Genomic DNA, 15,826 nt, shown 5'->3' with positions numbered 1-15,826 from the left:
AGAGTTGGAAGTCAAATCAACAAGCAGTTTTTGAAGTGCCTACTTTGTGCCAGGCACTGTGTTAGGTGCTTGGGAGAGACCTTGCAGGTCATCTAGTCCAACTTTCTCCTTGTACTGATGAAGAAATAGGATTAGAGAAGTTAGATCACTTGTTTAAGGTCACAAGTAAGTGGATAAAATGGGATTTGAACTCAGGGCCTCTTACTACAAACAGGGCATTTTGCACTATCCTGACACTGTCTCCACCATCCTTTATTGCTCTTCCCCCTCCTCCCCCTACCCCTAAATCAAGTCTTTTTTTTTCTCTCACATCTTTGTATGACACGATTTCCAGACTTCTCCTCAGTCTTGTCATTGTCCTCTGGGAGAACTTGTCTGGCCCCTTAAAGTGAATTCGTTCCCATGTCCTGAAGATTAACCAGCTGGAATTTCACAGGACTGATGTGGCCAAACATTATCCAAGACTCCAGGGGAGTCTATTTCTCTGGGGCTTAACCTTAATTTACTGAATAGAAATTAGAGGTGCCTAGAGTCAGCATCACATAATAGACAGTGCCCTGAACATAGAAGTAGGATGATCTAAGTTCAAATCCTAACTCTGACAGGACTCTTCTTGCTGTGTGACCAAGGGCAAGTGGCTTAATCTCTCTGAGTCTCTGTTAAATGGGGATTATTATGGGTATTATAGCACCTCTCTCAAAGGATTGCTGTGAAAATTAGAGGAGATGACATATAAGACCCTTTGCAAACCTTAGAGCCCTGTACAAACGCCAGTGAGGTTGGTGGTGATACCAGTGACTGATGATAATAATGAGGCTGTCCCACATTTGAGGATTTGTCTCCTATTTTGAATAGAACTGAAACATTCCTGCATCTGGTTGGGGTGATTCTCCCACGAAGTAGTCAAGTAAAAACAACGCCATTGTGTGGGGTGACTAGAAATGAGAGCTGCTGTGGGATGGATTTTGATGGGGGTGTGTTCCCCCGCCATCCCACTACCCCACTGGCCTATGAAAAGTGGCCCCAAAGGAGAGACTCCCAAATATCTCTCCTGAGGGACCTGGGCCATGCATCTTCAAGTCCTATTTTATTTTCTTGCTTTCATCTAGGGTTATTTTATTCAGGTAGGTTATTTCATCTAGAGTTATTTTATTTTCTTGCTTTCATCTGGGGTTATCAAGATTATTCAATCTTGATGACCTTCTCTCCCTTTCTAACATAGTATTCTCTCTAGGTTACTCTGTCATAATAAGACTCCCAAGCCTGAACACGATGCTCCAGAGGTGATCCATTTGGGACAGAGGACAGGGGCACTATCACCTCCCTTGTTCTAGGTCCCAGGTCTCTATTGATGCAGACTGCATTAGGTTTTGGAGTCACTGCTTCTCACCGTCAACTCCCACTGAGCCTGCACAAAAAACCTTATGTCTTTTTTTTTTTAAATAAAAACAACAACTTAGTTATGTCTTCCTCATCCTCTCAGTGGTTGATTGTGAGAACTTCACTAGCTGACAGCTAGCGTATGACTAGGCAGAGCCTTAGACCTGGCGTCAGGAAGTTTAAATCTGGCCACAGACCCTAGCTGTGTGACCTTGGGCAAATCGCTTCACCTTTGTCTGTCTTAGTTTCCTCACCTGTAAAATGGGCGTCATAATAGCACCTTACCTCCCAAGATTGTGGTGAGAATAAAATGAGGCAATATTTGTAAAGTGGATCATAAACCTTAAAGCACCTCGGAAATTCTAGCAGCTGCTGCTACTGCTGCTATTGTAAGTCTATCTAAAGGCAGAGAATTAGGATGGGCAGGGAAATGATATCACGTCATCTGAGGATTGTTGGAAGGAATTCTGAATATTGAGCCTGGAGAAGAGAAATCTTAGCGGGGGCCACGATCACCATTTTCAAACATTTGAAGGACTATCACACGGAACAAGGACCAGACTGATTTACTTGGCCCAAGGAAGAAGAATTAGGGTCCGTGGGCAGAAGGGGCAGAGGACACATTTTTGACTTGATAAGAGGGGAGATATTTCCTAACAATTACAGCTCTTCCAAAAGCAGAATGTTCTTTCACTTGAGGTAGTGAGTTCTCCATCACCCGGAGGTCTCTGAGTAGAAGGTAGAGGACTGCTTTTGAGTTCTAAAGGGGCACGTGCTCAGAATTAGATTGGCTCCTTCTAACTCGGAGATTCCAACATTAACAATACCAGTAAATCACACGCATATGACGCTCTAAGACTTACCAATAATTTTCTCATAGCTCCATTAGGTAGATGCTCCAAGTGATATCCTTTAATACCATTCGGCTCAATTCAACAAGCATTTGTTAAGTGTGCAGGAAGGGCTAGTGCCTCTGGTGTGAGGGCTGCTCATCTCCCTGTGGTCATTCAGCTCTCACCTGCATCTCCAAGAAGCTGTGCATGCTCCTCAGCCACACCCTGGTAAAACCATTGCCAAAGACAGTCTAAACCAGGTTAAGGGTAACTGATAGGCCCCAAATCCATAGGCAAGTTACGGGGATGCCTACCCTAGGCATGTGAAGACTTTCCTCAGTGGAATGCGCAGATGAAAACAATTTGTTTCAATGACCATGAAGGTGGCTGAAATAGGCGCTGTGGAGCCTGGGCCATTGTCCTGGGCCACTGCCAGTTGTCTTAACTTCTATCCTGCCACTGGACTTTAATGACTCCAGAAGGGAGAATAAAGCTGATGACGGTGTGTAACTCTGACTCACTTAAAATCCAGTTCAAGCGAAAATAAAGACATTATCCCATTGGTCTTCTTTGAAGATGAAAGATGAACAACAAGAACAGCCGTGTGCCAGGCACTGTGCCAGTCACCAAGAAGACAAAGACAAAAATGAAAGTTTCTTCTGTAAGGATTTTACATTCTACTTGGGGGAATAGATAAATAAACACAAACTATATGCAAAATAATATGATGTATTTACAAAAAGGGAGAGACGCTAATGCTTGGGAGGATCAGGGAAGGTCTTGTGTGGAAGGTGGCATTAAAGTAGCACTAGGGATTCTATGAACTGGATGGAAGTAAGGAAGGAGTACATTTCAGATATGGGGGACTACAGAGGTGAGAGATGGAATGGATGAGAGTGTAAGACAGTAAGACAGAGAATATAACGAAGGGGAGTGGTGTGAAACCAGACTGTAAAGGTAAGTAGGAGCCAGGGGGGCAGCTAGGTGGCACAGTGGATAGAGGGCCAGCATTGGAGTCAGGAAAATTCATCTTTGTGAGTTCAAATCTGGCCTCAGATACTAGCTGTGTGACCCTGGGCAAGTCACTTTGTCCTGTTTGCCTCTGTTTCTTCATCTGTAAAATGAACAGGAGAAGGAAATGGCAAAACGCTCCAGTATCTTTGCCAAGAAAACCCCCAATGCAGTCACAAAGAGTCGGACACAACTGAAATGAAATGAACAACCAGGAGCCAGGGTACAGAGGGCATAAAAATGGCAGGCTGGGGCTTTTTAGATTTCATCCTAGAGGTTCTAGGAAGCCATCAAAGACTTTCGAATGGGAAGTTGAGGGTAGGCAGGGACTTGATCTAGGAAAATCAATTTAAAGCTGCCAGGATCTATGGTTTTGGGGGCATTTGCATTTCCTCCACTGATGCAGATTGCAACCCTTCTGTGTCTGAGTGGATAGCCTTTAAAAACTGCTGTGGCTGTAGCATTTGTCACCCTTTGATTATGAATGTCGCTGAACTCAGCTCTGTTGCTTCTTGGATGACTTTTAGTCATTGCTGGGCAAGCACTAGGAAGTTTCCCAGCTTGGCAGGACCCGCCAAAGCTTGGACTGCTATGACATAGTCATTAAAGAAAAGAGCAGGACTTCAGTGGAGGTAGGTAATATTATCCTCATTTTATAGTTGAGGAAACAGACTTTGAGAAGGGAATTGAATAGCCTATTATCTACCATCCAGTAAATAGCAGAGGCAATATTTGAACGCAAGTCTCTCTGATTCCAAGTTTATTGCCTTTATACTGCCTCTCCAACTCGGCCTCCCTGACCCTAGATTCCTTACCAGGAATTTGAAAAGTGGTTGGCTGAATTTTTGAGTACTGGGACTAAATCAGACCTTTAGTATTGTGGTTTAAAGAAACTATAAATTTCCTGCTTGTGTTTTCCTCCCAAGGTCTCCCAAATTCAGCACATTCAGAACACGTCTCCTTAAAGTCCCCTTTCCTCCAGATTTCTCTGTTTGTCTCTTCTTGTCACTCAGGCTCACAACCTCCGAGTCCTTCCTCTCTCCCTTCCCGCCTCCCCCATTCAATCATTTGCCACATCTTGTCAGTTCTGTTTCCACAATGCATCTTGCATCTGCCCCCTTATCTCCATTTACCCTTGTTCTTCATTTTAATTAAGGCTCTCCTCATCTCTGGCCTGGACAGAGGCAACAGCCTCCTAACTGGACTTCTGGCTTCCAGCCTTTTTCCTCTTCAAACCGTCCTCTACACAGCATCCACAGTAATCTTCCTGAAGCACAAGTGTGATTATTCTGCTCCCCTTCTCTTTTTTCTTTTTTTTCTTTTTGGAGGGAGGAAGGCAGGGCAATTGGGGTTAAGTGACTTGCGCAAGGTCAGACAGCCAGTAAGTGTGTCAAGTATCTGAGGTCAGATTTGAACTCAGGTCCTCCTGACTCCAGGGCCAGTGCTCTACCCACTGCACCACCTAGCTGCTCCTCTGCTCCCCTTCTCAAGAAACTTAGCGGCTGTCTATCACCTCTGGGACAAAACACAAACTCCTCTGGTTGGCATTTAAGCTCTTCACAATCCAGCTATCTTTCCAAACTTAATGCACATTATTTTCTTGCCACACTTTCTGTTCTAGCAAAACTGACCCAGCTGTCGGTCCCCCTTCACGTGGCATTCCATCCAACCCCCACCTCTTCGAAGTCCCATCTTCTTGTGAGTGACATCACGTGGGTCCCCCCTCCGAAGGTCTTTCCTACTTCCCTTAATTTTCAGTGCTCACTCCATTCTCTCTTTGTGCACGCACGTGTGTGTGTGTGTGTGTGTGTGTGTGTGTGTGTGTAGGCGGGGAGGTGAGGCAATCAGGGTTAAGTGACTTGCCCAAGGTCAGACAGCTAGTATGTCAAGTGTCTGAGGCCGCATTTGAATTCAGGTCCTCCTGACTCCGGGGCCGGTGCTCTATTCACTGTGCCACCTAGCTGCCCCTGCTCACTCCATTCTTAAAACATCATAGACACATATATCTGTTTATAGTTGTATTTCCCCTAGGAGAATGTAGGTTCCAGGGGCCATTTTTTGTTGTTGTCTTGGTGCTTCCTTTGTCTAGCACAATTTCCACCATGGAGCAAGTAGGTACTTAGTAAATGATTGCTACAGTTATCCCTTCCACACTGAGGGTGTTAAGGGCCTGGTACCCCTGTGATATGGAAAATCTGTGTAAAATTTTTTGGCCCTCCCTTCGAGCCAGAGAAGTCTGAATTTTTTCTTTTTCTTTCATGGGGTGTTTACAGTACCTTATTGTAAAATCACAATATTGTAAAATGCATATATTTTATGCATTTCTATGTTTCTAAACTTTTTCTGTGTTGTCTGCTGGCCTTTGTCTGTTATCTGCGGCTTCTGCCAGACTCTCAATAAATTACCATTTAATTTCTTATGTGACCCCTCGATATATTGAAACCTCGATGGGGAAAGTCACGATGTCGAAGGGATAACTGTAGACTGGACTGTACATTTCTCTAATCTTTTTGCCCTATCATTGCATAAAAAAGTCTCCTCTCAGATCCTGTGAAATGTCATCCTTCCATTTTTCTCTGCTGCAGTAAAAGGCAACTAGGTGGTATAGTAGATGGAGTGCTGGACCTAGAGTCAGGAAGACCTGAGTGAAAATCCAGCCTCAGACACCTACCAGCTGTATGATTCTGGGTAAGTCACTTAACTTCTGCCTGCTTCAGTTTCCTACACTGTAAAACAGGGATAATAATAGCACCTACTTCCCAGGATTGTTGTGAGAATTAAAACAATATAATATTTATAAAGCACTTTGCAAAACTTTTCATATCTATATGCATATGCATATATATGTATATGTGTATACATACATTTATATACGTGTGTGTGTGTGTGTGTGTGTGTGTGTGTGTGTGTGTAAAACCACCCATCCTTCCTGAGGGAGAGGGATCTCAGCAGCTAGCTCATATGCTTAGGAAGCAAGTTTGTCTTGAAGGGGAGCCTTGACAAGTGAGAAGGAGATGTGCAATAAACACAGCTAATTTTCTATGGTGGAGAAGAATCATGTCTTTCACAGAAACACATGAGTCATGGGAAAGATGCTGGGACTTATCTTTATTTGATGTCCTTCAGAACCATAGGAGATCAGTAAGTGCAATGTTTCCCTCCTCCAGGGCAGCTTCCTCTGTCACTTCTGCCCCAGCCCCATTCTCCCTCCCGCCCCATGAGGCTCCCGAGGCTGCTGCCTCTCTTTCCTTCCTCCTTTCCTCTGCTGTGGCACAGGATTCAGTTAAATTGAAAGTAATACCTTGCTGTCAATGGTCTCCTGTTCCTTGGGCTCTAGGCACTGGGGCCATACAGAGACAAGGAAGTACCCGGAATCCACCAGCCCTCTCCTCACAGCTACGTTCCCCATTCCTTTCACCCAAGAGAACCTGGAGGAAGGCGGGAGATGCCAATATGGGGCCTGGTCTCCCTTTCCTACTTTGTTCTTGTTCTTCCTGTCTGTGAATGGACTTGGGTTTCCCAGCAGGAGATACCACAACCAGAGGAGAACTCTGGTCTCTCACAGCCTTCTTCCTTCTCACAGCCTGGGTTTTTTGTTAAGTCAGGGAGGTCCAGGTGTGGGGTGGAGAATCCCCAGTGGACGTAATGCTTGGGATTTCTTCCATGCGCTCCTCCCACCCCTGACCCCACGCCACCTGCCATAACTCCCACCCTAAATTCTCCCCCACTGCAGAAATGTGAAGTCTGATGGCCAGACAGATGTTGAGCAGAGACCTGAGCATTCTAGGCAGAGAGGTGAGGGAAGAAATATCCTGTGGGGCTTCCGCTTAGGGATATGTATGACCTTCCAGTTTAGACTTCAACCTTAATCACTTTGCAGCTGTGAGCCTTCTCTTTTCCCTTCATCCAAATAGAAACTGCCTGGGTTGGGGATTCTCTCTGACATGGGTGGCCATCATGGCTATGTATTTTTGTCTCTCTTTTCTTCAAGGGGGAATCTGGATGGGAGAGGTGAACAGAGTATATATGTAAAAAGCTCATTCTGTTTTTCTATGACCACAGCCTGTCCATTTTCTGATAAGTGCCATGAGCATACACCCCCAACCCCTGCTGGGTATTCTTGCTTATAAAACAAAGAAGAAAAAGACCTCACTCTTCCAGGGCCTATCCAAGAAATTAAAGTCAAGTGGTTGTGGAAGGTTTCAATGATGCAATTTATTTTCCTTCTTTCTCCCTCTGCTTCTTTCTCCCTCATGCTCTTTCCCTCCTTGCCCTTCTCCCCTCAGGGGTCAAACCTCATTGACACTCACCCATTTTCAGGAATCTTCACATTTTCCCTTCAACAGAATGGGGGATGGTGTTGGGGGGTGGGGGTGGAGTGGGGAATAAGGAAGGAGAAAATGATGGAACTACAATTGGTTTTAAGCCAAGAAGAAATCCAGACCTTTCCGGCAGCCCTCTCTTTTTACCAGCTTTCACAGCTCTATTATCTGGCTTGGCCTAATGAGATATCAAGCTTGAATTGTCAGGTCCATCTCCAGCTGACACAAGACTGACCTACTTTTAAATGAATGGATTTTTGGTAGACAGTTCGTGGGGGTTCTTTGGGGCGCGTGTGTTAAAGAGAAGGGGAGCAGGTTTTTTCTTTGGGGAAGGGGGAGATCTGATGACACAGAATCGTGGGGATGGTGGGCACGGGGATGCTTAGGGGACGTTGAGTTAGCAGCCAGGAAGCGGCCTCAGACATTGTGAGCCCCCAGGCTGAGGACGGAGAAGGCCGCCCGGTGCTTGCGCAGCAGCAGCCGGATCTTCTCATCGTCTGAGTCCGGATCTAAGGGCTTGTTGTACTCATCATCCTCGTTTTCTGAAGCCGTTCGGTCACCGCCTCCGCCGCCTCCTCCCGTGGACCTCGTGGTGGAAGAGGAGGGCTCCAAGGCACTCTTCTTCCGCCATTTGGTCCTTCGGTTCTGGAACCACACCTACAGTTGGAGATTGTATTTAAGGGGAGGGGGAAGACGGGAAACCCACACAGAGGGGGACAGCGCCCTCCTCTAAAGCTCCGCACTGGACAGAGTGTGCCCTTCCCTTGGGAAGCATTTCCTATCATATATGCAGAGGACCAGACCAGCACTGAGAACTTCCTGATCAGGGCTCCCTCCATGATGCCTTGGCAGGCATGGGCATGACATAATACCCTCACCCCCGCAGTTCACTGGCTTTACAGGGGAAGACTTTCTTTCTCAGATTCGTAGCCCTTCCTGTCCCTCAGTTTAATACACAGTTATAGAAGCTCTGAGTTGGACGTGACCTCAGAGGTCATGTAGTTCAGCCCGAACCAGATCAGAAAGTCTCCCCAGAAACACACCTAACAAATGGTCAGATCTCTAGTGAAGGGGAGTCCGTGACCTGTTGAGGCAACTGGTTCTGCTTTTTAGATAACTCTACTTGTTATAAAGTTTTCCCTTCCCAAAGCCTAAACTGGCCTCTCTATTGCTTCAGCAGCTTTTTCTAATAGGGCAGAACCATCCGATCCTCAGTCAGAACAGCTGTCGCATTCATTCCTCCTTCTGGCACTCTTAAATCTCTTTTCCGAGCAAACATCTTTAGATGCTTCTGTTTGACATCAGCTCCCTTGCCTCCTAGGCACTGCTTAAGTTTTTGTCAGAGAAACTCATCTTTCCCCCTTTAATTTGGATTCACAAAATGTTAGATCTGTAAGGGAACCTAAAGATGATCTAGTCTGATTTCTAAGGTCAGTAAGGGAACCTAAAGATGATCTAGTCTAACTTCTAAGGTCACCCACCTAGTATTGGCATTTATTCCGCTTGTATTTATGCCTCTGTGTTTCCATGTAGATTTGTAACCCAGAGCTATTGCTTCATTCACTGTATTTATATTTCCAGCACCTAGAACAGTGCCTGGCACACAGTAGGGATTTATTAAATACTTGTCGATTGATTGATTAGTGGGAAAGCAAGAACTTAGACCAAGGTCTTCTGATAGCCACATGCTTTACCATCCTGTCCCTTCCTATTAGGTACCTTTTCTGCTCTCCAAGAAAGGAGTCCTATTCTTTCCCAAATTCTTTTAGTCTTGAAGTCCGATGTTCTGGCTGCATTTCAGTCAGGGCTCCAAGCTTTCTCCTTCCATCATTACAGCACAAAGCTCCTCTGGAGGTGCCTTACCCAGCTCAACAACAGGACAAGCTATAAGGGGCTGGGGGCTAGAGGGGATCAGGACTGCTAGTCCAGCTCATGCCAGGCTTGCTCAGTTTAGACCGGTGATTATGAGAAGCTTAGCAGAGTGTCTGGCACCTAGTAGGTACTTAATCAATGTTAGTCAATTGAGTAATATTGGAAAGGAAGCAAGGGTGTGTCAAAATGTCAAATGAGTATTTCACATCTTTGTAGCACTTTGATACAAGGAGAGTAGGATGAATTTAAGCATAACTTCACAATTTTCTACTTCGTAAAGACATCCAAGAATATTTTCAGTTTTGTTATTCTGAAAACACTGCATAATCAGACACAGCAAAGAAGATATAGAATAACGCAAGAGCTGAGATATAGTGGAAAAAGCAGTGGTATCAGATTCAAAAGGCTTTGGTTTGAATCCTGGCTCAGTCACTTAGTATCTGTTGGACCCTGGGTAAATCCTTGAAGTGCCCTTAGACTCAGTTTCCTCACCTGTGGAATGGGTCTAATAATACCTCTCCCACCTAATCTCACAGGGTAGTTGGACAATGGCTGTCAAAAACACTCCATGAACTCTCAAGTGCCCTCCAAGTGTCAGCCATGATTACATTATTAATAAATGGTGTCCATGAAAAATGAAAATTCCCCTCATTGATTTGCCTACATACTTTTCAGAGTGCCTTTGCAGACTCTCACCACTCTTCAAGGTCAATAGTACATGCATTAATAACTTATATTCTGTATGCCTCTTGTTGGTGTATAAAATGCTTCCCACAACATAGCCATGGACGTGTGTAGTCCCAGCATTATCAGTATATTTTCGTCTATAAGATGAGGATTGTAATGGCACTGACCCCACCGAACTGTTCTGAGGATCAAATGAGACAATGATTGATTCACAAACTTTTAAGTGCTTAAATGCTATTCAAATAAATGGGAGCTGTTGCTGTTATTTCCGTTTTATGAATGAGGGAATTCATCCACAGTGGGATAAGGTGAGACTAGAACCCTGTCTTCCGACTTCTAAGGAAGGAAGGATGCCTTCTACTACACTACAAGGGGCATCTTGAGATTTCTGGCTTCATCTGGGGCTGGAACTGGGCAGGTAAGGAATAGCTTAAGTTCAAGAAGCGTGGTCCTTGCAGGATCTACATTAAGCAAAGCAAATAGGGGACCACTTTTCTGTCTGCTTTCTTCTTTCTTTGCCTTAATTCTACAGCCAAGATTTTCTCCCTTCTTCAGGAGGCTAGAGGATGGACATGGGGGACAGATAGGAAAGAGCCCTCAATTTAATACCAGAAGTTAAGGGTTTGAATCCCAGACCTGCTATTTATGATCTGGGTGACCCCCAGCAAGCCACTGCCATCCCCTAGTTCTTACTTCCCTCATCTCTAAAAGAGGAGGAGGATGTCTAAATGATTTCTAAGGTCTCTGCCAAATTTAAAATCCTATGACCTTATTAGAACTTAAAAGCCAGGCCAGGAGACAGCAGGGCTGTCCACCGCCCAACTTTTCTACCTACAGTAATGTCTCATTGCCACCAGGACCTTTTGAGTTCAAACCCCAAGGCATAGCAGGTGGGTGACAACTCACCTTCACTTGGGACTCTGTCATCCCCAGGGAGTAAGCCAGGCGAGCTCTCTCAGGCCCCGCCAAGTACTTGGTCTGCTCAAAGGTTTTCTCCAGGGCAAAGATCTGGTGTCCTGTGAAAGTGGGTCTGGTATGCTTTTTTTTGTGGATGCTGTCACTCAAGGGGTCTGGGGCTGGCAGGAGGGAGCAAGAAGGCAAACAAGTGAGTGTGGACTGCAGCCCCAGATAACAATTATTGGTAACAATCATTGACTTGAGCTCATCTCTAAACTCCCCTTGAGATGCTAAATCTCCCAAAGGGTTTTGCCGAGGAAGACATCAGTACCCCTTGAGCAATGCCCTCCCCCCATGAAGTCATGCAACACAGTGTCCTCTTTGACAATCCTGCACTTGTCAGAGTGTGCCCTTCCTTTGGGCAGCATTTCCTATCATATGCAGAGGACCAGAACAGTACTAAGAACTTCCTTATCAGGGCCCCCTTCATGATACCATGGCAGGCATGGGCATGGAGGTGGGCATGGAGATTGATGTAATACCCTCATGTCAACATCATCTCTGGACCATAGAACAGTGGATTCTCATCTCTCTGTTCTCCTAGTTCAAATCCATTAAGAATAAAGATGAACCCGGAGAAGAAGTGACTAACAATAAAGAGTTTATAGCCTAATCACAAACTCATGGAAGATCCATATCCACAACTTGTTGATTGGGGCCAGTCTGGGAAATCTAAATCAGGAAGAACTGGAGAGGTTCTATTGAATCTCGTTGAGAAAGGCCTTGCTGGGGCTCCCTGACCAGGCTGGCCTGACCCTGAATGGTTCTCATAGGGAGAGGCTAAAGACTGAAGGCTACACAGGATTTGTATTGAGTGAAGGAAGCAGGGTTCCAACTTTCTGTCCACTTCCCTCTTTCTTTGCCCTAATTCTGCAGTTGAGACCACTTTTGGTGCCTTCCTTCCAGGGTGGTGGAACATTTGGAATTAAAGTTGCCCCAGCAGCGAGTGGAGGGAGAGAGGTTTGATAAAATGTACCAGGACCCTGTCGTAGTTCAGGTGAGGGGATTGGGACCAGGCAAAAAGCTTGCTCTAAAAGGGGAGGAGAGAGAGGGAGAGAGAGAGAGAGAGAGAGAGAGAGAGAGAGAGAGAGAGAGAGAGAGAGAGAGAGAGAGAATAGAAGAAGAAGAAGAAGAAGAAGAAGAAGAAGAAGAAGAAGAAGAAGAAGAAGAGGAGGAGGAGGAGGAGGAGGAGGAGGAGAAATAGTAGGAGGAGGAGGAGGAGGAGGAGGAGGAAGAGGAGGAGGAGGAGGAGGAGTAGGAGGAGAAGGAGGAGGAGAGAAGAGAGAGAGAGAAGGGAGAGAGAGAAGGGAGAGAGTGCTGAGGGCTATCTGTTGCTTTGTGACCCAGGGGCCCAGGCTTGACCTGAACCTACAGAACAAAGAGGTCTTTCCATGGGTGTTTGAATAAATTTCTGACCATAAGCTTGGCTCTACCAGAGCCGAAGTATCTGTGGGGATGACGGAGGGCAGACAGGAAATGGGAGGAGCTCTGGGATTCCAACTGGCTGACATTCCATCCTCCCTTCCCTTCCTTTCCTTGATCCGGATGTAGGGCCACCTTAACAGACCTACATTCACAAAGGCCCTGCCCTCTCCTTGTCTTTCCTCAGCCCCCTTCCAGATATTTTAGCCACAGGCTGGAATCGAGGGGGCACCTCACTGTGATCCAACCAGAAACTAAGTCCAGGAAAAAGCTGCCCTCAGCTCAAGGGCATGCCCATGACTCTGGGCTCTGGCTCAGCTGCTGTCTCAGGGTTGGAACTACCCATTCATGTCTACACTTTGGTAGGTGGTGGGGAAAAACTTTCCCCACTTTCCCCAAGTCAAAGAGATAGGGAATACTCAGGAAGTGGAAGCAACATATAATGGGAAGTGAAGAGATAGGAAGACTTCAGTAGGGGAGGGGGTTGAGTATCAGCCACATGCTGGGGACCAAAAATGGCTACCTGGACACAGGAGACATGGATCGGGGAGGGTAAAGAAAGGCTGACTTGTAATAGAGCTAAAGTGATGAGTTACTCAAGTATGGGCCCTAAAAGGTCATGCCAAGTGAGGTCTTAAGCTCACCAGATACTTCGACCCCCAGGAGACAAGCAATTTAAGTGGTAGATGAGTAAATACTTGTGGTTGGAGGACTTACAAGGTGGGCTGAGAAAAAGGCCCGGGAAGGGCAGTGCTAAGGACACATTTACTAAATGGCAGCCTACTTGAGCATGACTGTATTCCTAAAGTTTGCCTTTTTATTAGGTCTTCCTCCCTCCCCATCCAGGGGCCCAATCCTATTCCCTGGAGAGGCCGGGTGGGGAAGGCAAGCCAAGTACTCACTATTACTGCACTGTCGTCCTCTCCAATCCTGTCCAGGGTCTGCCCAGCAGTTCCTGCTCCTAGATGGATACTCATTCCCGGCCTTGGAAAAATTCCCCATCTGGGGACCGTAGTAGACACCCTGGGAACTGAGTCCACCAAAGCCAGCCACATGGGGATAGCCCGAGAGAAGGCTGCTGTTTGGAGTTGCCACTGGCCTGCTGAGGATATCTGTAATCCCATGGGGGGTTCCGGCAGCCAGCTGGGTGCCAAGCCCTGGGGGGCTGAGCTTGTAGAAAGAATTCTGCACCGAGTACTGGCACATAGGTGCCTTCATCTCAGAGAACTGGGCTAGCGGCGTGTTGTTCAGCAAGAAGGTCCCTTGTAGGTTGGATTCCATGATCTGCTGCTCCCTCTCCCCAAAGCTGGGGAGAGGAGACGTTGAGGGTCGGGGATTTCCTTGGAGTCCAAACACCCAGCCCCTACAGTACTAGCTTCTGGGCTCGTGGCCGAGATCCCATAGCAGGTCTGCAAGGTCTGCGCCAACAGCGTAGCCCACGGCCTCCCTGTCAATCCCCCCCCACCCAACCAAACCTGAGCATCCGGCCCCCACCCTCAGCCCTCACCTACTGCGGCTTGTAGAGGGCGCTGGGCACCCACGTCAGCTGCTTGGAACTGAGTTTGTCCCTAGAGTGGGTGAAAGGTCTAGCCAATGTGGTTCCTGCTCAGGTCTTTCTCTCCGGGCTGGAGGCTAGACAGTACTCTTGCCTCTCTTAGATAGCTGCGCTCCACTCCTCAGCTCAAACCATTGCTCTGCTTTGAGCCAGGGGTCCCTCCATGAGAAGTTTTAACTTCAGGAGAATCAACATTTCCCTGATAAAGATATGGCCTATTAGAATACAGGGCCAAGACTGGCTGAGCCAGAGGAACTGTGTTGCCATTGGCTAGAGCCCCAGACGGGCCTCATATTGGCTTCTCCTGGACAAATTGCACTTTGAAAGATTGACTGTAAAATCAGCGTGTGCACGGGAGCGCGTGTGTGCATGTGTGTGTGTGTGTGTGTGTGTGTGTGTGAGTTCATTAGCTTGGCAGGTCTTGAAGCTCACAGTTCATCTTCAGAGGCAGCCCTTCCCCCTCCCCCCTCACCATATCCCCAGGGGCTCTGAGAAGGCGACCCCAAGAGCCTCCTCCAGGGCTTCCGGGGCCTTATAGGCATCCAAAACAGGAAGAGGTCACCATTACAAAAACCCTTGCATGACCTGCTCACCTGAGAGAGAGATACCTGGGGCTGAGGTTTCTGCCTGGATTTCCTATAGCTTTTGGCTCCCTGGCTCTTTTAATGGAGGTCACCCATCCCTGCTAGGCAGACACTCTCCTCAGGTATTCAGGGACTTTTCCGGTCATGGTCATGCCCCAAGTTCTTCCTGGGTTTGGAGTAGCTCTGAATTCTCTTACTCCACCAGGTTGACCCTGAACATGGAATGTAGCTCAGGCTGTCTGTGAGCTTCATCACCTTCTCCCTAACATGAATACAAGAAGAAGAAGTGACGGACCACGGACCTTGGGAGCCTGTGTGCCTGGGCCAGGAAGGTAGGTGACTGTAGGTGACAGAGGGATTTATGGGTAATTCATATCTGGGTGCTCCTGACACAGATCTGAAAGGGATTTGGATTCATCTCGTTTCTATTTGGGGCTAAGAATGATGGGCAAGTCCGAGGTGTGCATATGTTTGTGTATATTCTCCCTTCGTTTATATGCCAGGTAGTTCCAAGAACCTTCCATCTCTGGTATGTTTGTTTGTTTGCTTTTAGTTTTGTTTGTTAGCTAATTACAATTATACAGAGATATAATATATAAACATATATTAATTATGACATATAATATATATTTAATATATTATATATAAGCTGAACTATATAATATGTATTTATATATAATATATATTATATATACTTATATATTATATATAATTATAATTAATTATAATAATTTGTTAGTTTAGCTTTGTTTGTTAGTTAATAGGACAATGAGGATGTGGTGACTTGCTTAGGATCACTAAGCTGGTATGAACCACAGGACCATAGGACTGCAGGACCACAGAGTTGGTATGTAGCATCTCAAAGTTGGAAGGGACCTCAAGGGCCATCTAATTTAACACATACAAAGAATCTATTTTACAATGTTTCTGGACATATCCCGTGATAGAGAAGCCACTGTCTCCTGAGGCAGCTCAATCTACTTTCAAACATTTGTAATTGTTAGGATGGGATAACTAGGTGGCATTGTAGACGGAATGCTGGGCCTGGAGTCAGGAAGACCTGAGTTCAGAAATGGCCTCAGACACCTACTGTGTGACCCTGGGCAAATTACTTTACCCTGTTTGCCTCAGTTTCCTCATCTGTAAAATGAGCTGGAGAAGGAAATGGCAAACCACGCCACTATTTTTGCCAAGAAAACCCCA

At 46.3% G+C, this 15,826-nt stretch overlaps 1 protein-coding gene across 1 annotated transcript; it reads right to left on the bottom strand.

Annotated features, from left to right (window-relative positions):
- Positions 1-7,963: 7,963 nt before the first annotated feature.
- Positions 7,964-13,765, bottom strand: NKX6-3 (NK6 homeobox 3). Its single transcript, XM_036748285.1, has 3 exons — positions 13,387-13,765; positions 11,012-11,181; positions 7,964-8,203 (listed from the first exon to the last, which is right to left on the bottom strand). Exons 1-3 carry the CDS (start codon positions 13,763-13,765, stop codon positions 7,964-7,966), a joined length of 789 nt encoding a protein of 262 aa, XP_036604180.1.
- Between the last annotated feature and the right edge of the window lie 2,061 nt (positions 13,766-15,826).

Source organism: Trichosurus vulpecula, chromosome 3, assembly GCF_011100635.1.
Source record: "Trichosurus vulpecula isolate mTriVul1 chromosome 3, mTriVul1.pri, whole genome shotgun sequence".
NCBI lineage: Eukaryota > Metazoa > Chordata > Mammalia > Diprotodontia > Phalangeridae > Trichosurus > Trichosurus vulpecula.
The sequence above is the reverse complement of the archived record's forward strand: the minus strand, read 5'-3'. Positions and strand labels throughout refer to the sequence as shown.

Coding starts and splice junctions, on each gene's coding strand:
- NKX6-3 (XM_036748285.1), bottom strand. CDS start 13,765: ATGGAATCCAACCTACAAGGGACCTTCTTGCTGAACAACACGCCGCTA. Junction 11,182..13,386: donor AGGACGACAGTGCAGTAATA/GTGAGTACTTGG, acceptor CCCTCCTGCCAG/CCCCAGACCCCTTGAGTGAC. Junction 8,204..11,011: donor TGACAGAGTCCCAAGTGAAG/GTGAGTTGTCAC, acceptor CTCCAACTGTAG/GTGTGGTTCCAGAACCGAAG.